At 44.3% G+C, this 18,032-nt stretch overlaps 1 protein-coding gene across 2 annotated transcripts in view; it reads right to left on the reverse strand.

Annotated features, from left to right (window-relative positions):
* Positions 1-18,032, reverse strand: part of THOC2 (THO complex subunit 2) — a 1,495,542-nt gene that overhangs the window by 37,974 nt on the left and 1,439,536 nt on the right. For both annotated transcript variants that reach the window (XM_078688746.1, XM_078688744.1), the window contains exons 35-38: positions 12,469-12,535; positions 12,220-12,377; positions 11,925-12,001; positions 6,521-6,565 (exon numbers count right to left, since the gene is read on the reverse strand). In XM_078688746.1, the coding sequence (XP_078544872.1) occupies positions 6,538-6,565; positions 11,925-12,001; positions 12,220-12,377; positions 12,469-12,535 (330 nt within the window). In that variant the 3' untranslated portion in view covers positions 6,521-6,537. The remainder of the gene's footprint in view (positions 1-6,520; positions 6,566-11,924; positions 12,002-12,219; positions 12,378-12,468; positions 12,536-18,032) is intronic.

The following is an 18,032-nucleotide window of genomic DNA, read 5'->3' on the forward strand; positions in this document are numbered from 1 at the left end:
AATCCGTTGCAGTAGTCTAGTCTGCTCAATATGAGCGCCTGTACCAAAGTTCTTCTGGTGGTATCAGGGAGCAGGGGGAACACTCTTCGGAGAAGCCCAATAACATGGAAACAGGAGCCAACCACTTGGTTTCCATGTTGTTTCAAGGAAAGCTCCTGGTCCAGTTTTACTCCGAGATTTTTCACGCACTGTTTGGGCTCAGGGACTGGGCCCAGATCTTGCGGCGACCAGTCGGGAGTCCACAGGCGTTTAGCTTCCCCGAAGAGCATCACCTCCGTTTTGGAGACGTTGCACTGTAAGAAGTTTGAGGCCATTCACTGGGCCACTTCTTTCATGATCTGGGCAAAGGAATTTCGCACTTCAGATGTCAAAGTTTTGAACGGAAAGAGGAGTTGGGTATCGTCCGCGTACGATACTGGGACGAAACCGTGGGAGATGGTGGCATGGAGGGCAATGTAGTCTTCAAGGGGAAGAAGTAGCCCCTTCAACTAATCTCCAAAACCCACCGGACTGATGTAATAAACTGCCAGTGGGGCAAGTGACGCTGATGGTAGTAAAGAGGCAGATTAGGAAGACTTGGAGACTGCAGCTGCTGTGGGGGTGGCGTACTGACCAGGCTGCTAGCCAACTGACCCACAAGGTCTGTGGGTACCGTGCTCTTGGCCATGCAGAGGCTGGAGAGCATGTGCAGCTCGATGGCTAGGAGGGAATTGGCGCTGCTGGAAGCCCCTTCAGAGAGGTCCAAAGACCTGACAGTAGATCAAAAGCCCTTAAAGTGCTTGAGCGCTGAATCTGCCTGGTCTCCGAAGAGATGTGTGCAATTGAAAATCATGTCCATAAGGAAAGCTAAGACATCCCCCGAAAGGCCAGTTATTCTCAAACAGGAGTGACGCCTCAAGGCCCCTGTCGCTAAACTGGTCTACCCAGTGAGTCAGTTGTGTCGAGTCCATATCTTATTGTGAACTTTGCTACATCTCTCCCATATTTAACAGCTTGAGAGAGCACGACCCGGGCCTCCTCTGGGACCTGTGGCAGCATTTGTGCAACCGTTTCCCACAGAGTGTGCGAGTAACGGCGCAAAAGGCATGCCATGTTTACTGACTGCAATGCCAGGCAGGAGGAAAAAAACATCTTCTTCCCCAAAGAGTCCAGCCTCTTGGATTACCTATCCGGGGGAGCAGTACGGAATGCTCCTTGGGATGTCGAGGCTTGGACCACCAAGCTCTACGGTGTAGGGAGTTGGGTGTGGAAATTTGGGTCCCGTGGTGCGGGGCAGTGGTGGCAGGTGATCGTCATATTTATAGGATCCCTAGTGCTGGGTTTGGACCAAGTACCCAATAGGACGCCAGTGAGGGCGTCATTGAATAGCAGTAGGCGTTCAGATGAAAAAACTCCTAGTTGCAACACCTCTGTCAAGCCAAGATGTTACTTTTGACTGCCACCGAGGGCAAGTGAAGGTCAAGGACCTCAGCCTTCCTCTGCACCACCAGTGCATATGAGGCTCTCTCCTCAATAACCAAGGTAGGGGGAGAAAGCATACCAGAATCTCCAGAAGTATCCAGTCCACTTCCAGTTCCAAACACCAGTCCATAGTTGGGTCTTCGTCTTAGGGGTAGTATTCTGCAGGGTCCAGCAGTCTCTCCCATTCCTCCCTGAGGCCTACCCCATGGGAACAGGGCTCAGGCTCCGATCTAGGAAGCAAAGTTCCTGCCAGCGTCTGATTTGGTGTCGGGAGATGACCCTCCGTGTTGGAGTCGGGGATCACAATGAGGATGGCCCCGCCGGTGGGCCGGGGAGCGTCTGCATCGGGCCCAGGAAAGTTGAGATGGTGCGACTGGCACCAGTCCTGATCCAGGAATGGATCCCTGGGGGTCCACTGGAGCTGGGGGCGGAGAGGAACAATATGTGGCTCACTCCGACCCCGCGGGGTCCAAAGGAGTGAGTCGGGATGCCCAAAGATGAGGCACATGGCCTCAGAATTATTTCAGTTGGGCGGGGTTGCTTCGGCTCCTGAAAAGTTAGGGAGGCTCTGGGTCGGCCCAGATGCAGGCTCCGAGGAAACAGGACATGGTTGCTGATACTCCCTCGTCGCATCGGCCGAGGAGAAGTCAAAGACGGCTTCTTGCTCTTTTTCTTGTGCCTCGACTTACCCGAGTGTCCCAAGTAGTTGGAGTAGGATGATGAAGACTTGGGGCTCTCCAACCACTCCCTAGACCTTCCTCTGGGCTGGGACCTTGACTAGTGTGGAGTTATATGCCGGACCTTATGGTCCACTCCCTCAAAGCTTTCGGATTCATGCACAGCAATTGGAGCACGACTTTGGGTCATGCTCTAGACACCACAGGCAAACAAAGTGCGGTCCGTTACTAATATCGGCAGATGATAGACTCCACAGCCTTGGATCCTGTCTTCCTAGATGACATACTGAATCCCACCAGGAGGAAAAACCTCAAAAACTCTTGAAAAGATGTTGTAAAATCAAGTCAAAATAGTGACCAAGGGCAAGCTCCTCACCGGATCAACGCTGGCTGGCTGGGGGGGGGGGGGGGGGGCGATATATTTTTGACAATGTCTGTTAAGCAAATAAATAAACTTCCTGATTAATAATGTATATTTCAATTAGAGTGAAGGATGGTGTGTATTAAGGACCTATTGTGAGGCCTTATTATTTAATTGGACTTTATAAATTCATTATTGAGGGCGTGTTTTTGTGATTTTCTGTGTGTATATTTATGGTTCTATTTAATAAACTAAAACAAACTATCTGACAGACAGATTGTTTGAAACTATGCTATGATATTTGGAGCTATTTGAAAACGGACATCTCGTTTGTACAGTTCGGAGCATTGCAATTTTCTTCTAGGTACAGAAAAGTCTGGAAAAAATCTAAGAGGAGGAAACTAAGGGAAGAAGGTTGCATTAAAAAAATCCATCAAGGCCTCAGAGGCCTAAAATGTGCATGGTCCGGCGCCCACTCCTGCTATCGTGCCAGCAACCACTGGAATTCCTTGCTTCTCTCCATTAGGCCAGTCTCCAATTCCTCAGCTTTAGAAAGCTCTTCAAAACTATTTTAGCCTTTCTCTTACTCATGTTTCCTCTGACCTCCACCCCACCCCTCCTTGTGTAGCACCAAGACGCCCCTCTGAGTATTTGCCGCGCTCGATAAATCCCTACATACATATATAACATTACCACTGCAAAGGAACTGCCACTTTCGTGGACCTCGCTAACTTCAGTAGAGGGGGGGGGGGAATCTCTGTCCCCACGCAAACTGCGATCAGAGAACTTGTTATATTATGAATCAGTAATCCTATGGTGCCTCAAAAGAAGCAGACACTGGGTATGGCATTCTCAGCAGTGGTATAATGTGTCAAAGCGTCCACAGGATCCAGCCCATCTAGCTTACGGTTAGCTGCGCCCTTTCTCATACCATTTAGAGAAACTATACTTCACCATAGCCATCAAATGAGAACTGGAAAATGTAAAAGAAAATAAACACACCAGGTGCTTCAAGAACTCTGTGTTCTATGGCATGGTCAACTATGTCATTTTTGCAAAGGCAATACAAGATGCATCTCAGCATGTCCTGTTTGCAAAGCTCACATTGGGCCTACCAAAATGCTGTGACAGCTTGCAGATATGCTTAGTCGTAATGTGGAAAAGTAAATTTTGCCAGGTTCTGTGTCCCTACGTGTCCTCCATCTTATGTTATGTGTGCATGATTAAATATGCATATGTATCCCCATGTTTGATTAAAGACGCAATTACAGTTGTGTCCATCACTAGTATGCCAGTTTCCAGTTCTTGTGAAAGCTACGAGTATCAGGCCTATGTAAAGTTACGTTGCCACGTTTCTCAGTGTGCACGTTATTTTATTGTAAAGTCCCCGTTTCTAGGCCTCAAAAGGGCCCGGACACCAGATTCAGCTCCTGTCTTCTGAGTCCTCGCTGAGGAGCGATACAGCCCCCACCTGTATCCTCGACCCTTCACTTACATCCTGCCTCGCAGTGCCCGGCTCAGCCTGGCTCTGCCTCTGAGTCTGCCAAGAGTATGTTATGATTCTAGTTATCAGTCCAGCCTCCTTCTCTGCATTCCTAAGCTACTGAATCGCATCAATAGTTTCCGTCATTGTCTAGCCTTTACGTCTCCATGTAAGAGAAATACTGCATTTAATGGTCATTTAATATTCTTCATCACGCACTACATGTAGAATAATGCATGCACCATTCTTAGAGTCCGTTAGCCTTTACCCCGATAACTTTTGGATTCTATCAACATGTCCTCTAAACATCAGATACTAGATAGGGTTTAGGTACATGTCGCCCTGACTCTCCAGACTTCAGTCTCTGCTCCTAGCACAGAGTTCATAGCCCCCAGCTTCTCCTAGTAACACGTCATTGTCAGTTTGCGCGCACCATTAGGTTAGAGGTCCCGGCTCCTTAGGTAGCCCCCTCCATGTTTCCGCCCCATTTATGACATATTCTGTTACGTTTGCATCACATGTCTATGTATACGCCCCTGTTACACCCATTTTCACCCTTATCTTTCGCGACTGCTATTGACCACACCCACTGCTCCGCCTACTGTAATTCATTGTAATGTAACTGTTTTAGTATATATATATTGGTGCACTGTTATTAAATGTTACGCCGATTCTGATCCTGCCCCCGGCAGCGCTGCCATCCTGTTCCCGTGCAGGTTGTCCTGTTCCTGTCCTTTATGCTGTATTAAACCTGCAAACTCCTACTACCTCGAATCTTGACTCTTATTTATTGAGCTATCTGTTATTGCTATGTCCAGTAAAACCTAGATCCGGTATTATTTATTTATATACCACAGTAACCTTTATTCTAAAAAGCTGAAACCATCAGATAAACTATTATAGACTGAAATGTCTGCCTTTTACATTTCTTCCTTCTCTTTACAATGCATTTGCTTTTTTTTCTTTCCGCGCTCCTAACTGCCTTGACGCTTTCGCCCATATTAGACAGCTTCTTTTGATGACCTTGTTGCTACACTTCAAACGTTTCTTGACAGATACTAAATTCAAATGACCTCGGAATAAGTCATTGAACTCCAGAGGCCCGCATCATGTTACAGACTTCATCACCTTCTACAAAGCCTTCACTCCAACCAACCTTGCTGAATAAAAAGACTTTCTTCAGGGGAAAACGAACTACCCAACGCTAATGCCTAATCATGTTTGAAATTCCTAACTGCAAAAGTAGAATAACTGGAGACAAGCAACCTTCACAGAGGCTCTCGAATCGGACATAGTAACCCACTTCCAATATGTTTCCCACCATTTACTCAAGTTAAGAACTCACCACCGATCCAAACATGCAATAACAGACAGATCAGAATTGATAATTGACTTCAACCACAGCTAATGGATAAATCAAAAGAGGTGCACTGTTGTTATGATCTGACAGGAAGGGACGCTTGAGTTGGGTTTTGAGGTCATCCAACCTGAATCAAAGCTGCACCTTCCGCCCTGTTTAGACACCTTTCAGGTCAGTAGGTTTGACAGGAGGATAAATGGGCATCTATGTCTTCCTTCTCCGAGCACTATAATTTGGATGCTAGCAGAGCTGTACTTCGGAGTTTTTAATTGAAACTAAATAGCAACTTATACCTCGTCCTGCATATATTTAGAGTCTGATCAGACATCTGTGGAAATAAGTATACAACAGAACAAGCGATTTACATTTGGAAACATTATTCCAAATGAACTTATTTGTTAACATCTTCCCACCACTTCTTACTAGTATGATATTCATCTTGATTCCTTTTTTCCTTCCTGCTAAATACAACCACATTCCATCCCTTTTCCAAGCAGGGTAAAGAAAAAATTGGAAGAACTGATGACACTGGAGCCTGTAGCACCATATATTGGATATGTCAATCTACATTGTATAGCAGCTCTACTGGAGCCACACAACGCCACTGGACGCTACTTGTCACATACGGCTATGAACTTTTGTATCCAGTCAAATCTGTTGAATTTAAATAGTTCACACATGAAATCTATGGAAACAAATGTCCATTAGAAATATGCATACAATTACTTGGAATAAGAATTCAAAAGTAAAGACCACTTAAAATGTTTTTCCTCAGAGTTGAACACAGCTGTCAACAGCAAATTATGTCCTAGATTCATAAAGAAAGTAGCAGAAGATAACTGGAATCCAACAAAATAATTTTAACTAAAGATCCCTTACTCAGAAAAGACAAATGTTTGCAAAAAACTGGGATATGGTAAGTCTGAAAGAAAAGACAATCCGGGCTCCCATACAGTGAAGGAATAATTTCCATTTCTCATTTCACTCCCCACCACTGTCCACACACCCCCAGCAAGCAGTAATTTAGTCTAATCATTATCTTTAAATTCAATAATGATATTAGAAATCTCCCCAGAACCTAAAACAAATATACACCTTTATTGTGTAGTCTTTCCTTCAGTAGAACACTACATTTTCATAAAATGATTCTTTTTTGACAATTTACTGAAAAGTCTTACCTTGATTGTTATACTCATTATCTGTGTTTATCAGAGGATTTATGGGTAAAAAAACGTTAAGGAAAAACTGAAGAAAATACCAGGTTAAAACCGGTTTATTATTAACCCAATAGTCACGGTTGCCACCATTAACTATGAACATTAAAATACACCAAGATGCACCTTTGAAAGAAACAAAGGTGCCAACATTCATTTAGACTTCTTTGGAATAGAGTTATGAAAGTTAATAGTTCTGTTTAATCATGAAAATGGTAACCATACATTTATCGCTTACTTTTTCTAAGGATTCCAAAAGGATACCAGTGGCCTACAGAACATGACATTTGTAGATTAACAGTAGAACATTTCCATGCTAACTATCTTTCTGGAGTTCTGATAGTTCCTACCTTACAGAATTATGAGCTTTAAAAAAAAAAAACTATGGTAGCTTGTGATGGCAAACAACAAAACAATCAGCAGAAGGCATTTTCTTTAAACACTAGTGTACGACTGAAATATATCTTGTTTTTTTACTAATACTTTTCTCTCCCACAATAAATCTATAGGGTAGTTTTGTAGGGACAAATTGGATCACCTTGTATAGCACTACTGACAAGCCTACTGACAGTGCTTTAAACAGAAAGGGTTGTCATATGAACAAAAGTGGATACCACAGGCAAGTAGCCCATCATCATTCCTGTGGTGATGCCTTTCTTGCCAATAAAAGAGAAAACATCAATATATCCAAGCTTTGCTTTTATAGGATGCATTTCCTCAGTAGCACACAAACCATCTCAAAGAACCCAATACTTCACATAGACTCAGTAGAAGTGTTCCTTTGCTGCAAGAACATTATCAAAGAAGCAAAAACAAATTAAGCTTTTCAGCTCAAACTTCAAGGATTAAGTTTGAGTGACTACAAGTTTGGATGCAAAAAATTATCTTCTACTGAGAATAGAGGTTCACTTTGCAGGATGTCACTTGACAAATGACATCAAATGACAATTGATCTTTCAAAAAACATGGGGAGCCCTTCCTGCCCATGTTCCTGTATTTCTGTATCACAAGTCTGATTGAAAACAATAGTGCAGGTTAGAAGCCCAATCAACTTGAATAGCATCCCCTAATGATTTCTGCCATGATTAGTGGAAACAACTATATTGCATTTAATGATTAACTTCGAAGCCAGTTTGACCAAAAAAGGACTCTGAAATACATCTATCAGAAGAAGCATTACATAAAGTGAGTAACTTATTGTTTTGAATGATATATGTAACCACAGATTTATCTTGTGGACAGATACAAAAAAAACAAGGAGCTGGGTCTGAGGAATCTACTTACCCCAGGAAATCCTTCAGGATCTATGGGATGAAACGGCCCTCCCTGCAGACTTGAGATTCAATGCAGTAGTGTCTGGTAAAAGTAAACCCACTGGCTGCCTGGCATGATGTACAATGCCAAGCTAAACAAACCGTATTTAGTAGCTGCAGTACTCTGTATTCGCCCTGCTAGGCCATATTTATCGTCAGTCGCTATTGTTCTTGCAAATTAACTCGGGTATCACACTCTGACCATGGGTTAACAACTATAAAATTATAATCTGTACTTCGCCCAATCTGGGGTAGTATCACTTGTAGCACTCTTTTGCTATGTGTAATATTACCTCAATACTTAAACCTTATTTCCCTTGTTTTTTCTCCAATCATTCCATGGTATTCAATTATTTTGTATTGGTTGACGTTAACAATGAACAGTATCCATTAAGGTTTCTTCTTTCAAATGTTTATTACTTCTAGTTTTAGGTTACTTTCACATTTGATCTTTTTCTTTTTCGCAAACCGTTAACTTTCAAGACCTCAATGCATTTCGGGCACCTTGCCCTTTTCAGAGGGTTAATTCAATAAGATAATTTTCTTTTTAAATCATTAGATTTTTCTCCTGAGAAACCAATAAAGAAAAAAAATCTTAATTAATGAACTACAGTTTAGTTACTGTCACTGTTCAGACCACAATTCTTAAAGTTAATAGTTCTCTGATATATACAACTATTTACAATTAAGCCCTGTGCGCGCTTGTTACTGTCTTGTCAATTCATGTGCTTGTTTGAGTTGAAATATTTTGCTGTCAACAATGTTATCTAGTTGTACGATTACTAAAGAGCTCGCTCCCTTGCCTACCAAGGTTGAGCTCGTCCAGATACACTAGGTATCTGGACGAGAACTCTATGATGAAGCATGCCAATTGGAATTCCAGTGGGTGAGAGTCCTTTTGGTACCATAGGGTGATCCCCTTGGGCTGGTATGGAGAGGTTGGCTGATCATGGTAAGGGTTCCCTCCTGTTTTTGTATGGTTAGATGTTTGGGAAGGAGAGCAAACCCTGCATCACTTCTCATGCCCTCCTTCTTGGAACAAAGATGTATTTTTTAAAGTGCTCCAGGATCCTTGGTGTGGGCAGAGCTAGTCACTGGTCTCAGTGTCATGTCCTATTTTGGGATTAGAGGGAGTAGACCCTTTTTAAGGAAATCCTGCATTTTTAGCTTTAAAATTTTTAGATCTTCTGTTTTGCAGGCTCTTTTTGGGCTTGATGTTGGTGGATATTTTAACTAATTTGATGCAATATTTGAATTTTTTTTAATATTTAATACCTATTTGTGGAAATAATTCTTCACTCTCAGTGGAACATTTCTAATCTGTCCCCTACTGGTGTTACGTATTGGGGGGTCACCAGAATGTGTCATTCGCTTTAAGTGCCAAATCCTGTTGTGGACTAGCTCCTATCTCTTGCTCTGGTCCATAGATTCGCTCCTTTGAGACGCTTGTTGCAACTGTACACTTGCTTCTTGATTTCCTGTTCACGCACAGGAATGGCTTTGATGCTCTTATTGGACGTCAGACCTCACTATAGGTCAATGAATCACAGCCTTCACTCTTTCTAAACTGTTCTGGCAGTGGCTGTATGAGATCCTCACCCTCAGTTGATGAAGCACCACTTGGTAGATGCTTCTCTCTACATTTTTCTGCCTACTGTCTCCTACATTTTGCTCTATCTGCCCGCTGATGGTCCTGCGGAAGTAGGAACTTTAGCTCTCTCCTTAACTGTGGACACTATAAAGGAGTCAGTCAGCCTGCTCGTCTTAATGCATACGGCGTCTGAGATTAAAGATCTGTACTTTTCCAATTTTAGGAAGGCCACCTTCAAACAAGCTGGTTCTCTAAAGGTGTCATTACCATAAAACACTAAGGTACATGGGTAGGAAGTGGTTCCTCTCTAGATAAGTGAAGATTTTTCAGGAGGAAGCAAGTGTCCACTTGTTCTTTCTCTAGCTACACCTCTAGGTACCTGCAACTCTCTTGACAATTGCATTGTACAGAGGAAACCCACTTGGAGGTGAGGGTTATGACGGACATAAATCCAGTTCCTCTTCCAGAGTCATCTTTCATCTCCTGCCATGTGTCTTCTTCCCCACGAGAGCACTCTCTAATGAGGGTTGTTAAAATTTCTAATAAAATTCCTTCTATTACTCATTTGGCTGTTGTTGCTGGAGGAGCATCACGTTTATTGGCATGTTGTCAGTGGGTTTCTTAGGCAGCTTTAGAACACATTCTATATGGTTTTAGAGATTTGTTAAACCCTTTCTCTGCAGCAACATTGCCATTTCACCTTTGAGATGCTCAATGCTTGCTACTCAACAGATGTCTGCTCGAATCATCATTGATAATTTATCTGTCTCCAAAATGGACCATATTTTTTTACAGCTTTCCTTGCCTACCATCAACCCAGAGCTCCCGAGCTTGCTTCAAAACTAAACAGCCGAAAAAATAATTATGATGGAGAACACTTATTGAAGCATTGAGGGTTTACAATCGAAGTCATGGGTGGTAAACATGGCTCCTTTCCTGATTGATGCCAAAATTGGGGGAGTGAAGGGAAAATATTGACATTTCCAGACTCATCCACTAGATGGTGGAATAGTGCCCAGCAAGTGAATCCAGAAAAGAAGCATGCTGTAAAAATAAGAATCTGTGAAGTGTACTGTAGGCTTTTCGGAAATTGGCTTCCTTCAGTAATTATTACATCAGTAACATCTTTTGACAATAATAATGTTTGATCACCTACAAGGGTTCAAGATAAGGAGCACTTCACCTTCCCTCTTCAGAATAAACAAATAATTGATCTCATTGTGTATAGTTTTCCTGGTATATCTGTGAGCCCTTCAGAAATATTACAGAGGACCTCTGAGGAAAAAAACATGAGAGGAGAGACGTGCTTGCTGATGCAGACCTCATCTGCTACACAACACGAATCATGCATCGACCCAATACTTCTCCTCCAACATATTCAATGTTTTATTATAAATGATATGACTTATGTGTTCTCTTGGCCTGAATTACTTGCAATACTGTGTGGAATTGCTCTTACCCGACTGAATATTTACACATTTTCAACACAGCATGGATATGCTATCTAAATGGCTATCATGGTGCCCTCAAATCTCCAATTTTACACTAGACGCATTATGCAGAACACAGCATGTGCTTCCAGTGGGCAAGGCATACCATATTGATGGCTATCGAAAGTCTGCACCCAAAAATGCAACGGACAAGACCACATTCTACATATTAGATACGACGTATGGCACACATTCAACACTGCACAGGTATGCCATATGATCGGTATTAACAGCTTGGTACTAATCATTTAGAAACACATAAATCATACTGCAGATCACTACACACATCCTCTGAGCTCAAATATGCCATATAGTAAAATAACGCTATGTTCACAACAGAGACCCTACTCGATACAATATACACTAACCAATCAATAAATAACCTAACCAAATCAATTAATGAAACACACCAATTGCAAACAACAAAAGATTCATCGATACACTACTGATGGGGGCTCACACAATTACAGTTGGTTCTGTCAAAATCTACAAAAATCCCCATTGCCATAAGGTGCCAAACTAAAGGCAGAAACTGTGTAACAAAAATACAGTTAGGGGAAACAAAAAGGTGGAAGGAAAGTCAGGCACAAGAGTGGGGGCAAGAACCTAGACAATGCTGCAGTCCGAAGCAAATGTCAGCAATAATTGTTCCACATTGACGGATACAACTAAATCTCTGCTGGTGAATATCAGGTCTGTGTAGTACGCTGCTTTGCACTTAAAAAAGAGGTTTTAACTTGAGATGACATTAAAGCAAGCAACAGAGGAGTCCATTCTACAATCTACTCGATAATGGGGATTAAAGCAAATTGACGTGCCTGCCTTGCTAGTGAATTGTAAGATTATATAGCAGTTTATGAACATATACAATTTATGGACTTTTGAAAAGCAGAACAAGACAAATACGGAACATTACATAGAGTGTGGATTGTTGTTTACTGTAGTCACATCAAATATCAGTTTTGAAAGGATATTGCTTCTTCTCTTCCTTTCCGCCTGCACTGTCACGTTTTTCCTTTTTTTCAGATTTCTCTTTGTCGTGTCTTGATTCCTGCACGAACACATACATCTAATAAGTGTCTATACTTTTGTCACACACATATATAATAACATCACATATACAACCTTATAGCTGAGAAGTTCTTTAAAACATTTGTTTAAAATGTTTCGAAGTGGTAAATAGCAGTAAGACTGTTACCCCTAAAATTACTTGGCTATGATGTTACTACGCTGCCTAAAATGTCAGCAGAAAAGAAAAATATACTGCACCTTCTTACTGCCAGAAGAACTTTTTTCCATCTTCTCAAGCTTGATTGAATCACCTTTTTCTTTACTTGATGATTTTGATTTACTCTTTTCTCTCTCCTTTTCACTTGAATGAGGTGAACCCGATGGACTTTCACTTTTACTGCGTTTTGAAAAACCACCTATAAAGTCAAGTGCACAAAGAGTGAAACTAATGACCAAGAAGACTGATAGCCGTAAGCTACATAACAAAAAAATGCTTCAAAGACTTACTTGTCCCATTTTCATCTTTACGGCGCTTTGATTCTTGCATCACCTCACGTTCATTGTTTGAATGATCCTGAAATCAAATAAAGAAAACAGACACGTCATTCAGCAATATAGTTTACTAATTAAGTCATGTACTAAAATAATAAGAAATCCGACACTAAAAGCCTGCATATCAATGATGTACAGGCCAACTGTATAGAATAATATATGTTCTCTTATGATGTGCTCTCTATATAGGTCCACACATTAAAAGGTTACTTCTCAGTAGATGAGCTCTCCTGTTTGGACACAGGATTCAAAGAGGAGGCATTATTACCATGTGTGTCAACTCCTCATGCATCTTCCCCTCATTCTCATCACATACGTGTTTGATATTCCAGCAAGCAGTCCAGAAACATTGACAAGCAGATGGATCTGCAGACTACTTCTGCAGACTACTTATGTTGAAAAGTAAACCTGTAATCCTTTCTCAGTTTGATTTGCAGGGTTTCCAGTTATTAACCAAAGACCAGAAATGACTATTGTTTTTAACTTGGCATAAGTACTGATGTACAAGATGCAGAGAATCTTACCATTACTATACCTTGTTTGCTCTTCCGTCACAATTGACCATGGCATTTTGAATACCAGGAAGATCAGTAAAAGACTGTCAGCTCGAAAAAAACGTTTTTGTAGTTACCTGTAGAGTATGCTTAGGTCATTACACAACGGAATTGTGTTGGATAAACTGTGGGATTCATCATAGCTCCTCTCTACTGTTCATTTTATCTTTGATCCATCTAATATCATACAGAGGTTTTAATGTCTACTTTATTGTATGCATTGCCAGCTCCACTGACATACTAATGGATTAAACATTATAACTGAAGACCATCTACACAAAGATCACCTTAAATTATATTTGCTCAATAGCAAAACCTTATATCGTGGTTTTAGCATAATTTCTTTCTAGAGAAATTCTACTCAATAGTGGAGACTATCTAAATTAACATGCTCTACTTTCTAGTTGACCCCATTATCTGAGTTCTGAACCTTCCATTGTTGTACCACAGAACAGGTTAGTTACCTTCTTACTGGTGGATACTTTTAACTGCAGATTATTCACCTTTAGAAAATTCCCAAGTGCCAGACTGGATTAGGAAACTTTTCATAGCAGTGCTCTGGTGCGCCTATAGGTTACGCTGTGTGGCTCTGCATATAGATTGTTGCTCCCTAGACGTGACGGACCAGAGCTGGATACAAGCGCCACCCCTGTGCGCTGATGTCATTAGAGCATTAACAATTGCTAGTATGCATATGCAGAGCTCTGTCTTGGGACCTTTTTAGTCTGACTTAAATGTCTTAAAGGACCGTGCAGGGAAAATGCAAGGCAATAGTGCTAAGTGAATGTGTGCAACAAAAATTAATATTGCAGCCTGTCCCAACCCAGGGGTCACAGCTTTAGCCCTAGAGAAAGAAGGTCTCGGACCTTCTGGAAGCTGTTTTTTTGGCCAATTAGTAGCCGACCTTAATACAAACAACTCTCCACCTTGATAGTGCTTTTCTGCCCAGTCTTTACTTTCTTCACCCCACGAGAACCACAGAAAAAGCTGCTAGACCACCCGATGGTCTTTGATAAGATAGCTTTAAAAGCTTACAGCTCTTTTGGGGTCCAACCAATGGAGTTTCTCTTTGGAAAGGTGAGGTAGGGCATAGAATGCTGGAAGGGTGACGGATATCCCAACATGGAAAATAGTAATGACTTTTGGAAAGGAGATCACACGATTTCATAAAACATCATGATCATGGTCCGCATGTCCTGTAATCGTTGCGGCAGAAGCTCTGAACTCCAAAATATGCAGGATCGCTCCAAAAAATAGAAGCCTCGGAGAAGAAGTCAGGTAGAGCTACTGCTAGTTGATAGAAAACAGATACACTTTCAAGAGGTTTGCCTGACAGAGATGGCCCAAGACGGACTGGTGAGACCACCTTAAACAGCCAGTGGTTGAGGTTTGGGAATGTAGACAATCCTGATCTCGTAAGATGGACAGTGACCACCACCATCGCTTTCATGAACACTGGAGGGGTGCTGGTAACGCTAAAAGGGAGCAAAGCATACTGAAAATACTCCTTGCCTACCTTGAGGCACAGACAATAAATGTGGACTGCAGAACTGCTATATGAAAATATGCGTCCTGCAGATCTAAAAAGACTATGCAGGTGCCCGAGTCCAGAGAACACAGGATCTGTGAGGGCCCGTGTAACTACGTATCCGTGTATGTGCAACTACGTACAATATTCACTGTTGTTTTCAAAAATGTTATAACTGTGTGACAGCAGTTAAGAGAAATGGCCCACACAGCATTTCAAGTATTGAAGGTCTTGTAAAGCAGTACAAAACCGGACACTGAATCAATACAAGTAGCAGTCCAGTTGTAAATAAAGAACATTTTCTTGGAAGAATAGATGTATTGCAATGAGGACACTGTCCTTCACTAACGTGACAGTGGATTGGTAGTGTTAGTGTTGAACAAGTTACTTACCTTCGGTAACGATATATCTGTAAGAAACAGTAGTTAGTATTAGATTCCTTACCTTAGAATATCCCCAGGCGTCAGTCTGGATCCGGAAACTTTTGCGTAGCAGTACCCTTGCGCGTCGCTAGGCGTCGTCTGCAGGCGTCTCCTGCGGCTCCGCGTCCGTCGTCGGCGTCGTGCGCCGTGATGACGTCGCTGGAGTATATAGACGCCGCCTCCGCGCGCTGACGTCAGTTCTTTGTACATAGCTTTTCCGCGCCAGAACACGCAGAGCCATGTGAGAACCAACACTGGTGCAATTTGAAACTAGGGCCCTGAAAGGGATGTCCTTAACCCTAGGTATCAGTTCGCAGAACGGGGAGGATGGGCGGGGCGGTAAGGTATCTAATACTAACTACTGTTTCTTACAGATATATCGTTACCGAAGGTAAGTAACTTGTTCATCTGAAAGAAACAGGTTAGTATTAGATTCCTTACCTTAGAATAGATACCCCAGCAATACCAACCCCGGTGGTGGGTCTGCGAACCGATACAATCCTACACCAGAAAGTCCTGGAGGACCGAACGGCCAAAGAAGCCATCCCTCCGGACTTGACTGTCCAGGCAGTAGTGCCTCGCAAAGGTGTGCAGCGAGCCCCACGTAGCCGCCTGGCAAATGTCCTGCAAAGGGACTCCCCGGCCCAGGGCAGTAGTCGCCGCCGTGGCCCGAGTGGAATGGGCCCTCAGCCCAACAGGAGGCTCCTTCCGAGCCAAAGAGTAGCACGCTTTGATGCACAGAACGACCCACCGAGAGATGGTCCGTTTATGTACCGCCCGTCCCTTCTTCGCACCCACGTAGCCAACAAACAGTTGGTCATCCACCCGGAACTGGCGTGTGCGATCCATATAAAATGAAAGCGCATGTTTTGGGTCCAGACGATGGAGCCGCTCTTCATCCTTTGAAGGATGCGGAGGCGGGAAGAAGGAGGGTAAGGTGATGGACTGCCCTATGTGAAAAGCAGAGACTACTTTGGGCAGGAAAGAAGGTCTAGTTCTCAGAACCACCTTGTCTGGATGAATGGACATGAAAGGAGGTTTGACAGAAAGAGCCTGGAGCTCACTCACTCTCCTGGCAGAGGTGATGGCAACCAGGAAGGCCGTCTTTAAAGTCAGGAGACAGAGAGGACAGGAATGAAGTGGCTCGAAGGGAGCACACATCAAGAAGGTCAGAACCAGGTTCAAGTCCCACTGAGGCATCACAAACGGTACAGGTGGATACATGTGTGCGAGGCCCTTCAAGAATCTTGTCACAATAGGGGACTTGAACAAAGAAGGTTGATCAGGCAGCCTCAGAAAGGCCGAAAGGGCAGAAAGGTAGCCCATGATAGTGCCCAGAGCAGAGCCCTGCTGGGCAAGAGAGAGAAGAAAGAGGAGAACCTCGGAAAGAGGGGCAGAAAGAGGATCCACAGCCTTTGCTGTGCACCATGCCACAAATCTGTTCCACCGGCAGGCGTATACCGACTTCGTGGAGGGACGCCTGGCTGCCAGAATCACATCACAGACTTCAGGAGGCAAGTCGAATGGCCTCAACTGTCGCCGCTCAATCTCCACGCATGGAGGTGGAGGCTGGACAGGTTCGGGTGGAGGACCGTCCCCTGCTGCTGCGACAGAAGGTCCTCCTGAAGGGGCAGGCGGATCGGGGGACCGACTGACATGCTGAGTAGCTCGGTATACCAGTATCTTCGAGCCCAGTCCGGAGCCACAAGGATGACTTGGGCCCGGTCGCGCCTGATCTTCTTCAGCACTCTGGGCAGAAGTGGTATAGGCGGAAAGGCGTATAACAGACCGCAACTCCACTCGCGCGAAAGGCGTCGCCGTGCGAGTGCCGCCTTGGAAACTCCAACGCGCAGAACTGATGACATTGCGCGTTCTCTTCTGTGGCGAATAGATCTAACCAAGGCTCTCCCCATCGCAGAAAGAGGCCTTGCACCACGTCCAAGTTCAGACGCCATTCGTGATCCATCGAGCACCGACGGCTGAGTTCGTCCGCCCTGGCGTTCAGAGAACCTGCCAGGTGTTGAACCGTCAGAGTCACGCCCTGACGTTCCAGCCATTGCCAGAGACGCAGGGCCTCCTGGCAAAGGGTCCACGACCCCACCCCGCCTTGTTTGTTGCAGTACCACATGGCGGTGGTGTTGTCCGTGAACACCTGCACTACACTCCCGTTGACAAAGGGGAGGAATGCCTTCAGTGCCAGACGAATTGCCCGTAGCTCCAACAGGTTTATATGGAGCCGGGACTCCGCCGGAGACCAGATGCCTCTGATCTCTGCCTCTCCCAAGTGGCCTCCCCAGCCCTGGAGGGACGCGTCCGTCACAACAATGTGCTCCGGCTGGGGAAGGGAGAGGGGTCTGCCTCTGACCCAATCGCGGTCCGTAAGCCACCACTGCAGTTGTCTCGCAGTGCCCTCCGAGATAAAGACATGGTCGGACAAGTTGCCCTGATGCTGGGCCCACTGAAACTTCAGGTCCCACTGCAGAGCCCGCATCCGCCACCGGGCGTGATGCACCAGAAGGATGCAGGAAGCCATCAGCCCCAGTAGCCGCAGCGTCAACCTGACCTAAACCCGGGATAACGGCTGGAAGATGGGAATCAAAGCCTGTATATCCTGGACCCGCCGTTCCGGTGGATAGACCCGAAACTGCGCCGAGTCGAGAACCGCTCCGATGAAAAGGAGCTTTTGGGAGAGACACAGGTGTGATTTCGGCACATTGATGGAAAACCCCAGCCCATGCAGGAGGTCTGCCGTCATCTGAAGGTGGTGGACGACTGTCTGGGGCGAGCCCGCCTTCAACAACCAGTCGTCGAGATAGGGGAAGACTGACACCCCTGATCTGCGCAGATGGGCTGCGACCACCGCCATCACCTTTGTGAACACCCGTGGGGCGCTGGTAAGGCTGAATGGGAGCACGATAAACTGAAAGTGCTCGTGGCCTACCGTGAACCGCAGGTAACGCCGGTGGGCCGGCAGGACGGGGATGTGAAAATACGCATCCTGCAAGTCCAACGCTA

The sequence above is a fragment of the Lissotriton helveticus genome, chromosome 4_1 (assembly GCF_964261635.1).
Source record: "Lissotriton helveticus chromosome 4_1, aLisHel1.1, whole genome shotgun sequence".
Classification (NCBI taxonomy): domain Eukaryota; kingdom Metazoa; phylum Chordata; class Amphibia; order Caudata; family Salamandridae; genus Lissotriton; species Lissotriton helveticus.